Here is a 20,801-nt window from a genome sequence, read left to right on the forward strand (position 1 = left end):
CGAAAAAACCTAAGAATATGAATCCTTGCAGTCACGAAAGCTTCAAATTTAGAATTAGGGACCTAGGTTGTTGGAGCAGAGACCACGTGATGATGGAGAGTAGAGGGAGATGAGAGGTGAGAGGTATGGGCTTGTCCATGGAGACGAGGAGGGTGCCCTCGTAACACGTGGATGTTATCTTGTGTTAAATACCTGCGTCGTACGTTTTGTGTCTAGTTGCGTGTGTACATTGTGTGCGTGAGCTGCCCTGTACGAATGTCACAAGGCTGGGTTGTTATGCGCTTCTTTGGCCACAGCTTTGGGTTGTATGCAACAGTTGAACAAACAAGAGGGGAGCCGAATGTGAAATAAAGCAACAGAAATCACCTCCTGTCCGCAAACACTGAACAGATTGTGAATGTTGGTACAGTGTTTTCAGAATACTTGCTCTGTGGCTTTTAATAGAAACCATGCATTTGTGTTTAACCTTACCTCAGGTTGTGCATAATTGCTACGTAGCAGTTTGCAATCAGAACAACTGTTGTTTAGGTCATCATGTTGTCAATACACCACGAATGAAATAAGTGCATGTAGCCAATAAACCTTTTGGGGGTTTTTTCACGTTTTATATGACACATATTGAATTGTACGCTTTATGCCGCCAGCTCTATTTGTTGTTTGAAACAAATATTTTTTCAATGGTTGTGAAACGTTATTAGAGGGGGGGGGGGGGGGTGAAAAAAATATCAAGTTTATTGCTGTTTACACCTATACTGCAGTATTGAATTTAATCTGTCACATTCAAGCCAGACTGGGGAAGGTTACTGGGTGTCTCTAACTGAGTTTTGCTCACGCGCATGAACTCGCACAATTACATAAATATTGACCTCAAATGAATTGCCCGTCTTGGAAACACCCAGACAACTCACGCCGCCACAGACAGCCACTGGGGCATGAAGCTGATTGGCCACAGCGGTGAAGATGCGAGCCCCTGTTTTTGGACGAGGGACATTGTCCCCTGTTTTGTGGCCATCCATAGTATTTGTATCACGGTTGAATGATGCGTATCCGTTTCGCTGGGGGAGGGGGGCGTCTGTGGTATGGGCGGGTACGTGAAAAGGTCAGATATGTGAAAATCTATAGGAAACGACTGTTCTGCCGTCATGCACGAATAGCCTACAAAGGTAAAATTAAAGAGAAATGCTTGACAAGTGAGCAGCCGTACGCAACACGAAGAACAAACATTACTGAGTGTGTGAAAAGGCTGGATTCGTGAACATCTGCAGACAATGACAGTTACACCCTGCACAAACACTGCACTGTGTGCGGCCAGTTAATTGGCTGATATGTGACAGTCAGATATGCGGGCGTTGTGCTGTATTACCTTTGTCAGGCGTGCAGAGTCCACGGAGATACCAAGCAGTAGGGTTGCAACAACTCTCCCTCCTCGCAGTTAAATAATTTCCGCAATTCAGGGTCGCAAGCTGATTAAATTCCCTTTTTTTTTTAATCATCGTGGTGAATGTAGCCACAATGATAGCCGGGCGGTGGTGACACGCGCACTGTGGAGGCGAGGGTTGGTGGTTGTGAAACTCCCTTTCCGTGTGTTTGACAGGGAAATGTGTGGTACAGCAAAGTGCGGGCTAATATCATCTGTCTTCTAATGTAGTCTGTCTGCTGTGAATGGGATAAAGCGATGTCCCCTCGTACGCGCGGGGATTCCTTTGAGAGCTCCGGCTTCCTCGAACACGTATGAACACTCATTAATTGGCTTTGAGACATTTAATACGTACAGCTCAAGTGTTTTTCGGATGGTGCAGCGTTGTGAGATGCAACTTGCACGAATGGGTTTCTGCGTTGGCGAGGTGTTAACTCCATCGCCTGGTATGCAGGAGGACGCGGGTTCGATCCCGACCCTGAAGTCTGTATATTTGGAGTTTGCATGTCTTTCTCCCCGCGGTCGTGTGGATTTTCTCCGGGTCCTCAAGTTTTCCCCCTCCATATTTTGAATCGACGCGTGGTTAGAGGATTTGGCTGCCATAAATTTCCACGTGATAAGCCACTTCGTTGAACTATCCTTCGTGGCCAGGCCACTTCTGAAAAAGATTTGCAAAACTCAGTGGGCCTTAACTAGTAACATTTTTTTAATAGTATATAATTTTTTTACAAGTAAATATGTTCGTTGCCACAGCCTCAAGTGGCTCAAGGAGTCAAGTAAATCCTTTACACAGGAGGGTGGTATGAACTTATGAACCTCGGTGCAATGTGTGAACATCACCACAAAGGAAACAAAGGCCGTGATATTTATAGGCCGTAACGAGTTTATTCAACCAACTAGGAACCCAGCATTCTCGATTGCCAATTGTTTATGCAGGTAGAGCATGGTGGGTGCTTAAAACAAATCACAAAATGAAGCATTGTGCCAGTTATTGAATGGTTGATGCTTCGATAACACTGAACAGAAGGGACATTTGTGAAGGCACGTCGAAAGCGTACGGGGACATGACAGTGTGTACCAGAAGTGGAATGACGAGAGTTACGTGCTTGCTTTATGTGTGACAATGTCTCAGCTCACCGCTGAAAAATGTTCTAGAGGTCGCTAAATCAATAAATATCACTGTGAGAGTGAAATTCACATAGCGATGGTCACCTGTTTCCCAAAATCGAAGGAGCACCTGAGCTCAAGGAAGCTGTGTAGGGGATACATGAATGGGCTAGAAGAATTATATTTTTAAAATAATTAAAAAAGCTTCAAAAACGATATGAAATAAGCATTGTTAAAGAGGGTGACCTGTATGACAAACCTTAATGGTGTGTGTATGTGCTTTGTGTACACGTTTGGCTCAGAACCTGTTTATATAACGTATACGTATCGAGAAACATTGATTTTTACAGACATGATTCAACGCCCGCATCTGGAACATAAGGACCACATTAATCTATGAATTTATTTCATCGTTACATCCCTGCCATGCAACTGTTGTAAGGTATGATGCCTTTGGTGCGATGAATAGGATCTGAAGGAAGGAAATTATTATATTATGTCAGTATGTGAGACTGTAAAACACAATTCCTTGTGCCTGCAGGTAAGTTAGCTTCTGATCCTGCACAAGTGACCAAATGTTGACAAACGTGGTCCCATTGGTACCAGAATGACTGTTGAAAGGTTAGAGGACAACGCAATTGGTTAAATTTCGATTTAAAGCTTTCGTGACTGCAGGGATTCATCTTGGTTCTTTCGGTAAAGTCACGTAGAAGGAAAATAATAAAATAATACAAATAAAACATAATAAAATAATTCTCACGACGTTTCGGCCACAACGCAAGCAGCCGTCTTCAGGTGGAAAACAGGTCTGAAGACGGCTGCTTGTGTTGTGGCCGAAACGTCGTGAGAATTATTTTATTATGTTTTATTTTTATTATTTTATTATTAGACAGAGACTCTGTCTACTTGACAGACCTGTTCTCCACCTGAAGACGGCTGCTTGCGTTATTTTCCTTCTACGTGACTTTACCGAAAGAACCAAGAAAACGCAATTGGTTGTTTCACCTTAGACCTTGTATAACATAATATAACAGCGTTGGGATAGCTGATTCTAAGCAACTTCAAAGAATACAGAAAAGTCCTTTGCACACCCTCTCATCAAAATGTTAAGTCAGTCAGAAACATGGCATGTCATAATTTAAGCTGTTTTTGTACTTGGTTTCCACAATAGCTGACTTTCCCATCATGGGACAGGCCGCTTGCTGGTGTATGCAGTCTGATGCGGTGGTTACTTAACTATGATCCAGAACGTTCGAGGCGAGGGTTGTTTGGTTTACCACGAACATTTGTTCCCAAGGCAATGCGAGGTGGTAAAACAGCAAGTGGGATTTTGAACCCATTTTTGTGCACACGTGAGTGTTATCGCCTCGTACAGGTGAGGTTTCTCCAGATACTCCGGTTTCCTTTCACGTAAAAACCCCCTTCAGTTCATTTTAAATGATAAAAAAAAAGATTTACACTCTCTGGCATAAATATAGGTGTTAAAATGTTCACATACTCAATAGACAGCTCTTAGAAGGCGTCGAGTCTGCATGAGCTACCCATGCTTGGGGTAAAACGTGCAAACAAGTTTGCTTTGATAATGTTAGCACTGTCCTTGAAACTGATTGGACAAAACCAGAGACAGCCTCTCCTGTGGTTTTGTTTCCCCAGCGTTGTAGGCCAAAGGCCGCCAAGTGGCGAACGGGACAAGGACGATGCAAACACCAAAGGATTCATAGCTCGGGCCACAAGCAGTTATGGGTCCCACAGATACTCCAGATAATAGTTTTCGAAACATGTCAATACAGGACCCTCTTTATGAAGAGTCCTGAAAGTGTTCTTGGTTCTTTCGGTAAAGTCACGTAGAAGGGAAATAATGAAATGTTTTATTTGTATAATGTTTTTTTTAAGTTTTATATCGTTTTTTTACTACTTTATTATTTCCCTTCTACGTGACTTTACCGAAAGAACCAAGAATATGAATCCCTGCAGTCACGAAAGCTTTAAATCTAAAAAAAAAGTCCTAAAAGTCTTGATATTCAGTGTTGCTTTCCTGGAAAATGAATAATATTTCTCCGATTAATAATTTGGTTGTTGCGTTTTAAATATTTTTGGGTCCGGAATATGTAAACACACAATGTCATATTCTATTCTGAACGATCAAGGTATTTACTATGCATGTAACGATTATAATTTTCCGTTCCACGGCGATTCAATTAAGTCACAATTCAGTTGCAATTAAATTTAAGAATAGATTTTTTGTATCATTGTGGTGAATGGTAGCACCTCTATTAGATATAGTGGTGATTGTAAACCTCTATCAAAATCAAAAGAACATTATTCTTGTCTACTCAGTGTTAAGCAGATATTGTTTACTTACCAATCAATAGTGATTAATCGATTCACCGTGTCGCCCCCTACTATTTAACATATTCTTCGATGCGGATAGCACACTTTTAACACCGTGATTCCATCTACGCAAATCAATCGGGTGCAGATGCAGTGAGAATTGGGTCAGTCACCTTCTGCGAGTTGTCATACAGCCACCGAACGCTGCGATTCACAGCCCGGCGTTGCCTCGCCTCGCCAAAAATGAACCTGATGTGACTCGTGCACATAAACTGCGCCGCGGTGACCACAATCAATTGACCATAACTTGACCGAAGCAACACTCCCACAACATGTAGCCAGTAGCCACGTGTCTCTAAATGTTTCTGCCAGCAAAACCACCGCTGCTTTGCGGCCAATTTGTTCAGAATTTACCGCTGTGCCTGTAAAAACACTGGAGGTAGTTGGGACAAGCCACACAAAGAGGAGTGTGGCACAACTTGCTGGGTAGGAAAGGGAGTTGCGTTAACTAGAAGTGCTGTCGCGTTAAATTAACGGGCACGCTGTGTACCCTGTATCTTTCTGAGTCTCAGACGAATGTCGCTTTCCGGCGATTGTGTTGACAAATCGTGGGAGAGTTCTCATTTTTAATTAAAACGCCCTTCCCCCTCTTCCCCGTATTTAGCGTCAAGCTGAGTTATGCTTTCTGCTAATTGTTCACTCACTTCCTCTCATTCCCATCGCAAACTGTTGAGTGCATCCGGTTAGTTGAAGCGTGGCTTTGTAGCGAAGGAATACGCATGGTGGCCCAATTAATTATTTTAAACGTAGTACTGTGCCCAGTAGACTCAATGGAGCTGCATAATAAAGTATATACCTGGTATACGTAAGTCAAAGTAATACAAATGAGCATCGAGATAGTCTTCATCTCCTGTATACAGCCGTCAGCGAGCGCTGGAAATTCCTAATTCCTATGACGAGGGCAATATTTTCTCCAATGGGCAACGTCTGTTGATTTGCCAGCAAAGTGGTTTATATTTGATTAACCCTCGTGGGATGACGAGCTGAGTCATGTATGTACGTCCGTCCGTTGATCTTGTTTCACACCGTACATAGCCAACCGTGCCAATCAGAAGTGCGGGACCGCAATCAGGATTTGAGTCGACCCACAATCAGGATTTGGTCTCGCAACCTTTTGATTTTGAGCCACTTGCTCTACCGCCGAGCCACTTGGCCGGATTGGATATATTTAATAATAATACATTCAACTCCTTCGATTTCCGAAGAGTTGTCCTGCTACCATATCTTCATTTATTAAAAACACGTACACAAGAGAATAACATTAAACGCAATAGAAAATTGGCCATTGTTTTGGCTAAATGGGAACTTATTTTCATCGTGAATTGTGGGTAATAATGTAACAAAAAGCACGATATTTTTTAACATTTCAATATTAATTAAAATAATGCTTTAATCTGCAGGACTTCTGGACTAATATTTTTCAGCTGTGCCCTGCTGAATGCATATCAGCTTAATGCTGTGTAATGTATACCATTGCAATCATAGCCTTATAATTTTATGAAACGTGAATTATCACACTGCAATTGGTAGGACGGCCCAGCAGTTTGGTGCACTTACCACTGAAGAGACTGTGGGTTACGTCGTTCGATTCTGACTGTGTCTGCGAGATAATTCTCCGGCTTCCAGTGTTATCGGAATTCGTGATCTCAGACATCGTTGAAGATGCGATTATGTGGTGGCATCATTTGACACATGTAGACCACTTTGACAATCTCATGCTGAAGTACTGTACGAACAATACCACATAATACAGCAATTACAAAGTTCTTCAGTCATCCTCGCAACAGCGGCTTTTGGCTAACCATTGAACAAAGACGGTAACTGCATTGCACACTTTCAGATGCGCTTCTGCGGTTGTCTGCAATGCTCTTCCGAGCGTATGAAGCCACGATTGAAAACTTATTTCCTTAGAACTGCTTTTTGTGTTCAGTTTGTTGTCCTTCCCCCGCACCTCTGATTAGCACGGTTGGCTACGTACGGTGCGAAAGAAGTTCAACACACATACATTGTAATAATAATATGATTGTCAGCCGTTCTAAATAGACTAATGATTGAAGGCTGCCCCACACCTTGTTGGCCATGGGTTTATTTTTTTTTTACCATACTTCACCACCCTGGTCATTGTGGGTTGGTAAATGGGTGGAGGGCAGGACCAGTCCTGATATCACTTGCCACTGTTGTTAGTTGTGGCCTGCAATCGAACTCAGATCGTCAGGTTCATAGATCAGTACGCTAATCACTTTTTACCACTGCTCCCTACCTCTCTCTATATATGCATCTTAAAGTAAAATTAGAATTTGCCGAGAAATACTTAATGATAAAACTACTACAACACAATAGCAAGCCGATAAATGATGAATGATTTATCAACAAGGCTTCCAGCATTGTAATTATGCAAGTCTCTGTTGTGACAGTCTTTGTAAAAGAGGAACTCTTTGAGGAGGCTTGGACATCATCTTCTCAAGCTCCGGCTCGTGACACAAAGAAAACAATTTGGAGAGGAACATCTCTCCCTGTAATAGCGATGGCGCAATTTCCATCACAGGCTCAGGGCCACCAATGGAAATGAAAACCAAATGGCTGGTTATAGATTTGGAGAAAGCATATGACCGTGTTCCCCACAATATCTTGTGGGAGGTATTGCGGGAGTATGATCTACCGGTGCCGCTTTTGTGTGCTATCCGGTCCCTCTGTTCCCAGAGTAAGAGCTGTGTCTGTATTGTTGGTGTTAAATCAAAGTCGTTCACTGTGCGTGTTGGACTCTGCCAAGGGTGCGTCTTGTCGCCACTCCTGTTTGTGATTTTCACAGACAGGATATCAAGGCGCAGCTGAGGTATGGAGAGTATAGAGTAAGGGGGCATGGAAGTGGCATCGCTGCTTTTTGCAGACAACATTGTCCTCTTTGCTTCGTCAGTCTGTGATCTCCAGCGTGCACTTGAGCAATTTGATGCCGAGTGTGAAGCGGCTGGGATGAGGATCAGCACCTCAACATCTGAAGTCATGGTTCACTCACGGGAGATGGTGAATTGTGCTCTACAGGTGAGGAGGGAACAGCTGCCCTTAGTGGAGGAGTTTGAGTACCTCGGGGTCTCTTTCGCGAGCGATGGCAAGTGGGAGCGGGAGATCGGCCGGCGGATCGGTGCGGCATCCGTGCTGTGCCGTCCCGTAGTAGTGAAGCGGGAGCTGAGTTCTCGAACAAAGCTCTCGGTTTACAGGTCGATCTACATTCCCACCCTCACCTATGGTCATGAGATTTTGGAAATGAACGAAAGGATGAGATCGCGGGTACAAGGGGCCGAAATGAGGTTTCTCCCGCGGGGTTGCCGGTTTCACTCTCCGTGACCGGGTGAGGAGCTCGGCAATCTGGGAGAGCCTCAGAGTCGAGCCGCTGCTCATCCGGACCGAGAGGAGCCAGTTGAGGTGGTCCAGGCACTTGGTAAGGATGTCCCCCCGATAGATTCTCCCTGGAACTCTACCGGGCAGCGCGTCCCACTGGGCGAAGATCTAGAGTCTGTTGCCTGGGAAAGGGAGGCCTGGACTGCCCTATTCAACATGCTGCCGCCGCGACCCTCAACGAATGTCGGGTTATAGTGAAGATAGATATTTGTGCCCTGGGGGTTGAGTGGTGGGCACATTTGTTAGCGATCAGAACCGGGCCTACGTCGCCCGTAACTAACCAGCACAGTGATGTGATGCATGGTCAAAACAACATGGTGTTGGGGAAGTCTTCTTCCATTGGTCATTGAAAATGGATGGATTAATAAATGTTGTTACGTATATATACCTCAACTGTGTGTACCAGGCTGTCTTAACAAACGTTTGCCGCAAGCTACGTGAATGAAAAACATATATAGTCGTGCTTTGTTTCCCCCAATTGCACTAAACTTGTGACGTCGGCTTCAGATGATGAGATGAAGAAAATAACATTTGAAAATTGTGTGGTGGCTAACTGTGCAGAACAGCCCCGAATGATGCCACCCAACTACTGTACTTCGAAAGTCCCTTCAGTAGACTTGTTTACCCATACGTGCAGGACACTTTTATATGCCCTGTACATCACATTTCAACAAAATAAGAACATTCTATTTGTCAGAGATGACATGAGCTGAATTAATTAAAAAGTCAAATGTAATATGATACCATTGATCTGCCACCATTGGTGACAAGGCTGAGACCATTCACTCCACTTGAGATCCCGGTTTAGTCACAGGTGGCTGCCCTCATTAAAACTCAAGATCTCGGTGCCTGCCGGCTTGACTGCTCTCACCCCTGCACCACGTGGCCACTTATAAATACATCCTTTAAAAGTCGGCGAGGAATGCCATGATTGCACAATAGTGACATCCGCCGCGATGCCACTCCCGTGTATTCTAATACATTAATGCAGCATTGGCTGGTGCAGCCAACCTCCCCACACCTGGGGCCAACGTGCCCACGACCCATTCTGAGGATGTGCTCAGCGACTGTTGCGTGTTGTCGACGCGTGGCCCCCTGACCGGACTTAGACGGTGGTCCGAGGGCCCTTTCTCCTGCACTCTGCAGATGGAGCGGCTGTCGTCTGACTCGGCAATTGCGAGCGTGTGATAATAACAACAAATTATAGTAAACGCAGCGTTGTGATTAGAGTGCTGTAATGGTATGCTTGATCGTATCCTTTTTTTTTTTCTTATTAGAGAACCTTTCCGGTTGTGTTGCACAGCATGGAATACACAGCCCTAGCTGCTGTTTATCTCTAAGATAAAAAAAAAAACATTTGTTTTTGGTTACCTATTTCAAAATGACTGCAGGTTTACTATTTGTAAAACAAAATTTTTGTGGTGTTATTGCTCCTGCTGGCATGAAATTTAAAGCAAATGAAACGTAACTCGTGTTATCGTTAAAACAGCACTGCGGTTTGGCGATCACAATCCCACCGTTGACTGTGCCTGACGCTCGGCTTTCTGTCGGAAGGAATGGAGTGGGGCCCGCTCTTCCCGGACGCGAATGGCGAGAACCAGTCGCCCATCAACATCAACTCCCGCGAGGCTACCTTTGACCCGAGCCTCCTGACCGCCCCGCTCTGCCTCTCCTACCTGACGTGTCGCGAGTGCGAGGTGCTCAACGATGGACACTCCCTGCACATCCACATCCGCTCCAAGTCCGGTAAGGCGAGGGGGGCTGGCCCCCACAGGGTAACCATAATGCACGAATAACATTTGCAATAGACAAAGGGTTAACACGTCTCTTGAATTAAGCAAGGTTTAACAAGTGGTAAAAGAGTAAATAAATATAATCGTGAATTTTGGCCATGATACCAGCAGAGATCATCGCTCGCTCTTTCCTTCAACGGATGTCTCCGGATTTTTCGTGTTCGTGCGGAATCACAGAAGATGGCACGGTCAATCTAAAAACGGCCAGGCGGCCTGGTAGCCATTGCGACCGCCTCTTATGAAGAATTCACGTGGTCAGTAGTGCGGCAACTTTGTAGTCTTTATCACGGTTGCTCAGCACCAGCCTCACAGGGCCAAAACAGCTGCACAACTAATTAGCATGGTTGGCTACGTACGGTGCGAAAGAAGACTTGGTAAAGAAGACGATGGGAGGGATTTCCAAATTGGATCGGTGTGAGGAAAGGAGCAGCGATAGAGAGATGTATTTTGACCTCCAGTGTGGTGAGTGAGTGGATGAGTGAGTGAGATGTTGAGACCTGCAGTGTGGTGAGTGAGTGTATGAGTGAGTGAGTGAGATGTTGAGACCTGCAGTGTGGTGAGTGAGTGGATGAGTCAGTGAGATGTTGAGACCTGCAGTGTGGTGGGTGAGTGAGTGAGTGAGTTTGTTGAGAACTGTAATTTGGTGAGTGAGTGGGTGAGTGAGTGAGTTTAGTGAGTTTTTGAGACCTGCAGTATGGTGAGTGAGTGTGTGAGTGAGTGGGTTTCCAGAGACCTGCGGTGTGGTGGTTGAACACAGTGTGGAGAAGGCGAAATGGTCAGCTTGATAGGCCGAGCTCCTTGGCATGGGCGGAGTCATCAATTAGTAAACCCAAAGCAGGGATTGGTAAAATCGTGCTGTCATCTGCCAAAGTTGATGTGTTTGGTCGGTAATCTTTATTTTCAGCCATATCGCACATAATGCGTCATGATCTCATCAGATCAGAAGTCAGAATCTCTATTTATCATGGAAAAATCTGATGAGCTATGAAGCTTTGTTTCACCGATGTCCAGTAGGGGCAGGTCAAAAAGTTACAACAACAAACAATACAAAACACGACAGGAGTGCAAAGTACAGGAAAGGTAAGCAAATAACTAAAAAGAAATACGTAAAATAGATGAGTTAAAATTCCACAACTACATCAATTCCAAAGCTTCGGTCAGGCAGCAAAACAACAGCACGAACAGTCCCAGATCACTCCAAGACAACGCACAGTCCCTCAATAAAATTGCACATTAACCCCCGTTCCGAGACGTGTGCAAGTTTAAGAGAGATATAGCGCCGTTGTTTTTAAAGACATTGTACTCATCGCAGAGAACTGAAGTGACACGACCGCACTCTATGATAGCTGGCGCCAAACTGTGCCACACGCCCTCCCGCATGGCCTTGTGGGAGCTTCGGTACGTCTTCCGATTTGAAGGCGTACCAATAAAGTTAATTTATTTCAGTTCTTTTTCCAAATTGGACGAAAAACGTCATCGGAATGGAATCGGAAGAAAAACAATGATGTACACATACGTCATCGGAATGGGAAGGGGTTAGGATATCAGAACCTGGGGGGGAATGTTGCATGTGCTGACAGCCTGGCTGCCTTCCCGCTTGTGTCTGGTTTCTCGGGCCTTTGAGCTGCGTTCTGTCTTCGAGAGCGATTGAATACCGTTTGCTTTTAAAGTTGAAATTAGCATTATTATAAGCTTCGAAATGAAAGCACGTAAAAAAAAAACTATTCACAGAGGTGAAAACATTTCCACTAAACGAATAAATATGATATACAGGCTAGATGAGGCAGAACACTGATAAACAGCATTTTGCACTCATTTATTTCAATCAGTGAATCATTGTACAAGAACAATTAAGTGGGAACACACATATAACGTGACCCAAAATTGTACCAAGTTCATGACGTTCAGGATGTGTAATGGACTTAATAAGAGACTGTTGGGTATGCCAATGTAGTGGTCCTGTTGGTGGCCCTGAGCCAGTGGTTGAAATATTCAGGCATCCCACATGCATCGTGAATCTCTCAAGGAAAGCTTCACTGAGCCTCAATACCCTGTGAGATATCCTTGGCCAATTTAACGTCGAAGAAGATTGTGTTGCGTGTTGGTGTAAACCAGAGTAGCCAGAGAAAACGTCACTCAGTGAGGTGATAACACGCAAGGGTCCACATATATGGATTCTCTAAAACAATTTTATGTAACTGTACTCACTTCTGGCCGCCTCGCATCCCATTGGCTTTGGAAATGTGATCCACAACCCCTTGCCTAGAATGTGCTGGATTGTAGGTGAGTGCCCACTACGTGACATTCAGAAAGTATTTTTTTTCCACTGGAACATCCGAGCCGTGCCATGGCCATGGCGAGCCAAGCCGGCAGTGCAGGTCAGACATCACGGGGTTTATGTCTACGACAGAAGCCGAGCCATGCTGCTGACGTCACACTCAATGATTGAGATGTGTGTAGATGACGCAGTGATGTGCATGCACATACTCACGCAACACTTCATCAGCGTGTCAAGTCTCCGACTTGCTGAATGTAATTGTATTGATCTCCTGTTTGTGGGATGACGTCACACACAATGCATGCGTTTTATTAGCTCTGCCACTCGTCCGGTTTTGGTCCCGAGCAGGATTTAGACACGTTGTGGGCTGTACTGTAAGGGCCCCACACTGACACGGCTCAGATGTGCCAGTGGAAATGGGCTATATGTGGCTCCCTTCTCAAATAAGCAGTGGGGTAGCCCCAATGCGAGTTGGTAACCATTGAGCCTGGGTTGGAAATTCCACATTATTTTATGGGAACCACTCGACTGGAAATCTGTGAAAAAGAGCTTCATAGCTCATCGAATGCCTCCAGTCTTAACACATTCCTGCGGAGGGAGCTGGTAGGAAACGTCGGGTTGCTCGGTCAATGGCCAGGGTCAACGGCGGCGTGGTGTGTTCCGCAAATATGGCCGACTGTGAGGGCGGGCACAAGCCGGCGTGAGTAGGTTAAACGTTGAGTTTTATAAGGGCACCACGGGGTGACCAGCCCCTCCCCACCCAGCCCCACCCTCCCCTCCCCACCCAGCCCCACCCTCTCCACCCAGCCCCTCCCTACCCTCCCCACCCAGCCCCTCCCCACCCTCCCCTCTGCACCCAGCCACACCCCTCCCATTTTTGGATGCATGACGGACGGACACAATAATCCCCTGTGGGCTGGTGTAACCAGGAGGTTCCTACCAGTATAAAGATTCTGATTCAAAGGTTGACGACTGTTAGTTTATCATCAAAGTGGTATCAATTTGATGTACCTGGTGGGGATAATGTACTGATTCAAGCCTCAAACGGGATTTGAACTTACTGCTTTTACACAAGCGGCACTCAGCCATATTCACAATCTTAGAATGTTGCAATTAACACCCGTTCGGTTTTGCAGTCAACAAATCTCAGACGTTGCCTGTGTACAGGTGCAACGATTCACCCACCGCCCCAACTCCTGGTGCCGAAATGAAATGCCACAAGATTGGGTCGCGATGACATTTTTTTCTAACATTACCGTGAATGGTTTGAGCCTCTAAATAGCCACAGTGATCACACAAACTGATTGCGTACAACATGCACAAATGTAAAAACATTGATTCTTACAATTGTGATTCAATACGTGTGGCACGAGATGAAGAATCTGTATTCATCTGTGTATGGAGGCATCGTTAAACCCCAATTGACTATGCCAAATTGGTATCCCTGTATATTTTATGAGATAAGCCAATGGCACAATGTTCCATATCAGCCCGTGTTGGATCAAGTGTTGGGTACATTCTAATAAATGCTTTTGCTTAAACGAAGGACCCGATTTAGCACATGTTATCAATTCATGGTCGAATATATTACCCCAAAAAAGTGCAATAAATAAAAGTGCATTTCAGCATTTAGAAATGACCTCAAAGCTCACGTAAGCGCTTCTTTCCATTCAGGAAACCTGCTAAATTATTTAGCCAGCAGCCTTGCTGCTTCCCGTATTTACAGGCGACTACAGACTTTGCTTTGGCAGACTGTCGTAGAATTAATTTACCATGACATGTCTCCTTTAATGCTGGGTGGCCTGCTGGTCAGTGCAGTCACCCCGAGGTCCAGGGTTCTCTGGTTCGACTCTAACCTTGGCCGGCTGATAATAATGAATGCCTTCTTAAAACGCTATTAAATTGACTCTGCTGTCTGCTGTGATCTTGCACGCATGCGAAAGATCCGGAGACATCCGTTGGAGGAAGGAGCGAGCGATGGTCTCTGCTGGTGTCATGGCCAAACCGTGATAGTTACTCAATTATTTTTACCCTTTTACCAATCGTACAACCTTGCTCAATTCAAGAAACGTGTTAAATCCTTGTCCATTGCAAACATTAATGGTGCGGTTTGTTGATGGCCGATTGGCATTTTGGGCCTTTGCTCGGCAACCGCGACTTAAAGACGAACAAAACTCAACTGTGAGATTTCCCATTCATTAATCCTTGTCGAGGCCAAATGCCTGCGCGCTGACCTAACGTGAGATTCGTCTGTACAAAAACTCTCAAAAAGTTCAGAAGATTTTGATGACAATGATGAATGAAAAATGGTCGTTTAATTACTTAAGTGAGTCTCAAATTTTTTTTTTAAGTCTTACCAGTCAGGGTATATTTATCTTATTTTATTTACATCGAGTGTTGCTAGAAAACCCCCATGCACGCAAGGCAACTGGACACACATTACACACAGATTTGTCAGCAACCCACTTTCTGATACAGGTATCCACAGACCACCTCGTGTGCTGCTGGCAGCTTGGATGTCGCGAACACACTCGGTTAAGTCTGCGAGATCCACCTTCAAGGTGCTCGAGTACAGGCTTGGTGACGACGGCGATGGTGACACTGATGTCCGTTCTCCCCCCCCCCCACCTTGTGTTAGTGACGACAGGGGGACCCTTTCCCATTGGCCAGGAGTTTGAACTGTCCCACGTTTGCTTCCACTGGGGTAAAGAAGACCAGCGAGGCTCCGAGCACACCGTGAACTTCAAAGCCTTCCCCATGGAGGTGAGAAGGCCGTTGTTGTTGTTACATTTTCAAGCCCAGTCTTTTGCAAAACACTCATTGTCAAGCCACACACAGATGATCGAATGTTATATTCAATGCATTCGACAATATCAGTCCAGAAGGGCCATTACTATAGTTGATGAACTTACATTTGTATCATTGTTGTTATTATTATCATCATTATCATATATTGGTAATCAAAGAGGCCATCTCTTGATTATTATTATTATTTATTGTGTACATGGCGCACTGCACTATAAACTCCTGCAACCTGAGATCAGTTCCTGGTCATGGCATGAAAGCAGTGGTGATATCTCAAACATCGTAATCTTTATATTTATTTATACTGGAGGAATCCGATGAGCTATAAAGCTCATTTTCACAAATCTGAACTGGTCCTGAGCACTTCCTTTACAATGAACATAGTTGTGAGAGTATCTAAATGATATTCTTGGTTCTTTCGGTAAAGTCACGTAGAAGGGAAATAATAAAATAATAAAAATAAAACATAATAAAATAAAATTCTCACGACGTTTAGGCCACAACGTACGCAGCCAAAAACGTCGTGAGAATTTTATTTTATTATGTTTCATTTTTATTATTTTATTATGTTTTATTTTTATTATTTTATGACGTTGTATTTTTATTATTTTATTATTTCCCTTCTACGTGACTTTACCGAAAGAACCAAGAATATGAATCCCCGCAGTCACGAAGCTTTAAATCTAAATCTAAATGATAATTGTTCGAGTATTACTACTACTCGCATACAATCACCGTGATGAGTTTTGGAACATTCTCGTGGCTCTTCTGCTTTTCAGTGCCACCTTATTCACTGGAATGCCACTTTGTACAAAAACATAGAGGACGCAATGGGCAAAGAAAATGGGATTGCAATCATCGCTTTGTTTGTCCAGGTAAGATTGCACTGCTCCTAACACCACTCTCATTTAAAGCCCTTTTGTCGCTCAGCGCTCAAACAGGGCGACCGTTTAACAAAACTTTGCCCTGTAATCGATCCGTCTTAGAGGGAGAATCAGCATCTCTGCGTGCACGCATAGTGTAGTACAAAGAAAGTTCACACCAAGTGCACGTGTCGTGTACACATAGATGTATATCGTTAAATGTTGGACAGTAGACAAATATTGAGGCAGCATTGCACTTTGTCACAATATCATGACTGTCCTCACACTTCAACTCGAATCAGTGTCTCTGTGCTCGCATCGTGTGCGGTGGAGCTCATCTCCATGGTAACACTGCACCACAGTACTGAACATTCCACACTCGGAGAGTGTCAGACAATATTTCAAAGACGAGCATTTGCCTTTAAAGGGTAAGTGCTCTATAATCGAGGGGACTGATTGGTTTAGTTTGCTGGTGGGTCAACTGGTTACGCTGCGGGGAGCGGTGGGGCGGTGGTTAGCGCACTGCGTTACGAAGTCGACGAACAGAGTTCGATCCTCACTCACTGCCAACATCAGTGATGAATGTCTGTGCCTGTTCTAGGCCTCCCTTAGGTTGACTCACCCTTCAATGAGTACCCGATTCAGCAGTTGCACCCGATTCAAGAGCCGAATGGCTCACAGGGCTATACCTAATAAATGAACTTTGAACCTGGAATGGTGTGTAAACATCAGTATGGGATGAAAAGGTGGCAGGGTGTGGTGGTGCCCCCCCCCACACCCGTGCTCCACGTTGACATTCATTGAGGCTATATGGGGGATCTTTGTCTTTGCATGTTGTAAAAGCAAAAAAAGTTCGCGACAGCAAATTAGTCATGTTCTTAGGTTTTTTCGGTAAAGTCACGTAGGTAAAAAATAAAATTAATAAAAGTAAAATAAAAATAAAAATATATTTTCTTATTTTTATTTTTTTTAATTTACTTTTATAAATTTTAATTTTTTACCTACGTGACTTTACCGAAAAAACCTAAGAATATGAATCCTTGCAGTCACGAAAGCTTCAAATCTAAAATTAGTCATGGTAAAGGATAAAGGCACATCAGTGTTTCTATCCCAGTCCATCCTCAATAATTCGTCTAAGGTACACGTGTTACTTCCAATTGTGGCTCTCCAACAGATATCTCCATTGTTAAGTGCACTTGTGCATTACGTGACTATTGTTTTGCGAATATATTTACATTCAAGCATAAACTTTGCAGTCCTGTTTATTAAATTATCCAATCAGGTTCCATAATCGGTTTCGGAATATTTTCATCCAGCAGTGGAGAGATCATGGTGGACGATGACAATTGATGATGAGAGATTTGAAACGCGCAGTAATTTTTTTTCTTCCCATCTTGAGTTCATCAATTCATTCAAATCAGAATGCTCTATTGAAGTGCATACTGTATGTGATTTAAAATCATATTCTGGCGTTCCCAGCCAGGCCAGCACTGAAGAGGGAGACCGCATTTAATAGACTCGGCTGAATTATTGAGCAGGCAACGCTTGTGTGTTGGATTGGTAATAAGCCTGTTAAAAATTCACTTTGACACTTGCTACAATCATCCTGAAATGACAGGTCAGAATTTAATAGAAAAATGAAAACACCCTTCAGAATAATACATCTCACGGTAGTATGAATACATGCTTTGAAATGGTGACCATAAAACCATTTTTTTTAATGAACTCTAATTTTTCATTCCCAGTTCCACTTTTCAGTTTTCTAACACAGCCGCCTCATTCATGTCTGTTTGTGAAATTCAATGCTGGGCTTGCTTGTTTGGAGAATATAACCAAAGCATTATATTACAGCCTGTTTGGGTTTTTTTTGCTGTACAGTGCCCCCATTCACACCGGGTGCCGTACAGCTGAAGCAAGTCGCTATAGCACGGCCAGTATCTGGTCTCTGGTGGCGCAGCTCCAAAACAAAATGTACAATCCACATTTAAACCTTGCCGCGACTGAGATACAGCACCGTTAAGCACGGAAGCAAAACGTACAAAAACGATTACGGAGCAAACTACTTTTACGTAAAAAAAGAAGTCTTTAGTGATTTGCCTTCTGAGGCAGTGTTCGACATCCTGTTTAGGATACTGAGCCAGTGGTGGGAATGAAACAGTAATAATAATGCTATTTATAAAGCATCTTTCATCAAGAATCTCAAATCACTGTACAAGACACAGTAGACACTCAGCACGACAATAACTCGTGGAACGAAAAACTAAGAACTGACAAAATATTAAAAAAATACTAAACTCCATTTTCTGAATTGAAAAAAAGTTTAAACACATTCCTGCGGAGGGAGCTGGTAGTAACGTTGGGTTGCTCGGTCAATGGCCAGGGTCAACGGCGGCGTGGTGTATTCCGCAAATATGCCCGACTGTGAGGGCGGGCACAAGCCGGCGTGAGTAAGTTAAACGTTGAGTTTTATAAGGGCACCACGGGGTGACCAGCCCCTCCCCACCCAGCCCCACCCCACCCTCCCCACCCAGCCCCTCCCCACCCTCCCCACCCAGCCCCTCCCCACCAGCCCCTCCCCACCCTCCCCTCCCCACCCAGCCCCACACTCCCCACCCAGCCCCTCCTTGCACGACGGACGGACACAATAATCCCCTGTGGGCTGGTGTAACCAGGAGGTTCCTACCAGTATAAACGGAAGTGTATCGATAAGGTTTAAAATGAGCGTTAAAAATGTCCACAGACTTTAGAGATTGTGATGTCTCATGGGACAGAGTTCCAGAGTATGGCGGCCAACACGCTTGCAGGGGCGAGTTTTACGCGAGATACCCGCAGCTGACGTCCCCACAATGTGATACTCATTTTATCGACCCCGAAAAATAGCAGGATGAATACGATAAAATCGCAAAGGCAAATTGCAAATGTATGAAATAAAAAAAACATTATTGAGCAAGTAGCCTTATAATGCATGCAGTGTCCCTTCACTGAAAACGTAGCCCTGCGAATACGTGTGTGTGCAGGCATTAGGTGAATAGATTTCTCTATTTGTGCTTGGCTCTGAAAGTGTGCTATCAATAAGCTCTCTGTGTCCTGTGCACTGAGTGCCTCGTGTGCTTTGTACTCGATATTGTATCATCTGGTATGAATTTAATTTCACAGTTATTGACATGCCCGTGCTGTTTGGCATGCGCGTGACGTTGCTGATGTTTACGGGCGATTGTTTTTCGACAGTGGACTCGTTCACCTCGTGTTTAATTGGCGTGCGATGAGAGGCTTTCGTCTGCAAATTGGAAGTGAAAAGTCAAGCCGCCAATCGTCCCTTACAAGTAGATACAAAATAAACACACCAGCGGACGGTGGCCAGGATTTGAACATTTTCAATGATGACGGATCACAATGATGACATCATTTATAATGATTACATTATTTATAATGAAAATATCGTATTACATCAATTCACATTACATGTTGCATTATCAATAGATAAATATGGGCTTTGAATAAGCTTAACATTTCCACAATGGGCTCAGGGCCACCAACGGAGCTGACCACTGCCCTCTTGATGATTGGAGTAAGGGATTCAGTAACATGATGTACTTTCCATTGATGCAGTCTTAATGTAGCTGCATCCACTTAATGTGACTTTGTACATAAAATCATTATATTGTTTCATTGACTTAAGGACACCACGTTAAGTCGAATTACTTATTCTGTCGGGAATTTGCACATCTTGCCACGGTGGCGAGATGTTAACTATCTCGCCTGGTATGCAGGAGGTCATAGGTTCAATCCCGACCCTGACGCTTATATATTTGGAGTTTGCACGTTCTCCCTGTGGTCACGTAGATTTTTCTCTGGCTTGTCCGGTTTTTCCCTAAACATTTAGAAACATGCGTGTAGATTATTTGGGTGCTAGAAATTTCCACATGATAAGCCACTTCGTTAAGCTATCATTTGTGGCCAGGTCGCTTCTGGAACAGAGCTATATAGCCCAGTGGGCCTTACCTGGTAAAATGAAAAGTTTACACCATTGGAACCTCATTTGCCAGTAAAAAATATGATCATTGGTTTTTTACCCTTCTATCTGGCAACAAAACGGACACCTTTTTTACAAGGAGTCATGTTTGCATAGACCACAATACCTGCAGCCATAATGCAAGCAAAAAACATAACTCTGATAATATATGCACTGTCATTGAAGTTGATTGGTCCACACCCGAGACAGCTTTCCTTAGAGCCTAGTCTCACATGGGTTGGACCAGATGACGTGCCTTTTGGCATCATTTGGACCAGATGACGCGCCTTTTGGCGTCATCTGGTCCAAACCATGTGAGACTAGGCTCTAAGGAAAGCTGTCTCGGGTGTGGACCAATCAACTTCAATGACAGTGCATATATTATCAGAGTTATGTTTTTTGCTTGCATTATGGCTGCAGGTATTGTGGTCTATGCAAACATGACTCCTTGTAAAAAAGGTGTCAGTTTTGTTGCCAGATAGAAGGGTAAAAAAACAATTATCATGAAAAGTTTAGTTCAGTTAAGTGCCTTAAAAAATAGTTTCCTTTGTGTTTGACTTGTATTTGTCAGTGTTTAAGTTATTATAACACATGCAACCATTAGTACTTGATAAATATCATCTCCGATTAGGACGATTGGCTACATATGGTGCGAAAGTTCAACATACATACATACTTAGTGGCAGCAAGGATAACATTTTTTGAGTCGAGATGAGAGTCAGATTGGAGGTGATACTCC

At 44.0% G+C, this 20,801-nt stretch overlaps 1 protein-coding gene across 2 annotated transcripts in view; it reads left to right on the plus strand.

The window, feature by feature from the left end:
• The window catches only part of CA8 (carbonic anhydrase 8), a 58,563-nt gene that overhangs the window by 2,267 nt on the left and 35,495 nt on the right, over nt 1-20,801 (plus strand). For both annotated transcript variants that reach the window (XR_009756112.1, XM_061565598.1), the window contains exons 3-5: nt 9,866-10,057; nt 15,021-15,145; nt 15,967-16,062. Coding sequence is in view for 1 of the 2 variants with exons in the window: in XM_061565598.1 (XP_061421582.1) it covers nt 9,866-10,057; nt 15,021-15,145; nt 15,967-16,062 (413 nt within the window). In the remaining variant the exon portion in view is untranslated. The remainder of the gene's footprint in view (nt 1-9,865; nt 10,058-15,020; nt 15,146-15,966; nt 16,063-20,801) is intronic.

The sequence above is a fragment of the Lethenteron reissneri genome, chromosome 35 (assembly GCF_015708825.2).
Source record: "Lethenteron reissneri isolate LAM-NWPU_2019-01 chromosome 35, ASM1570882v1, whole genome shotgun sequence".
Taxonomy (NCBI): domain Eukaryota; kingdom Metazoa; phylum Chordata; class Hyperoartia; order Petromyzontiformes; family Petromyzontidae; genus Lethenteron; species Lethenteron reissneri.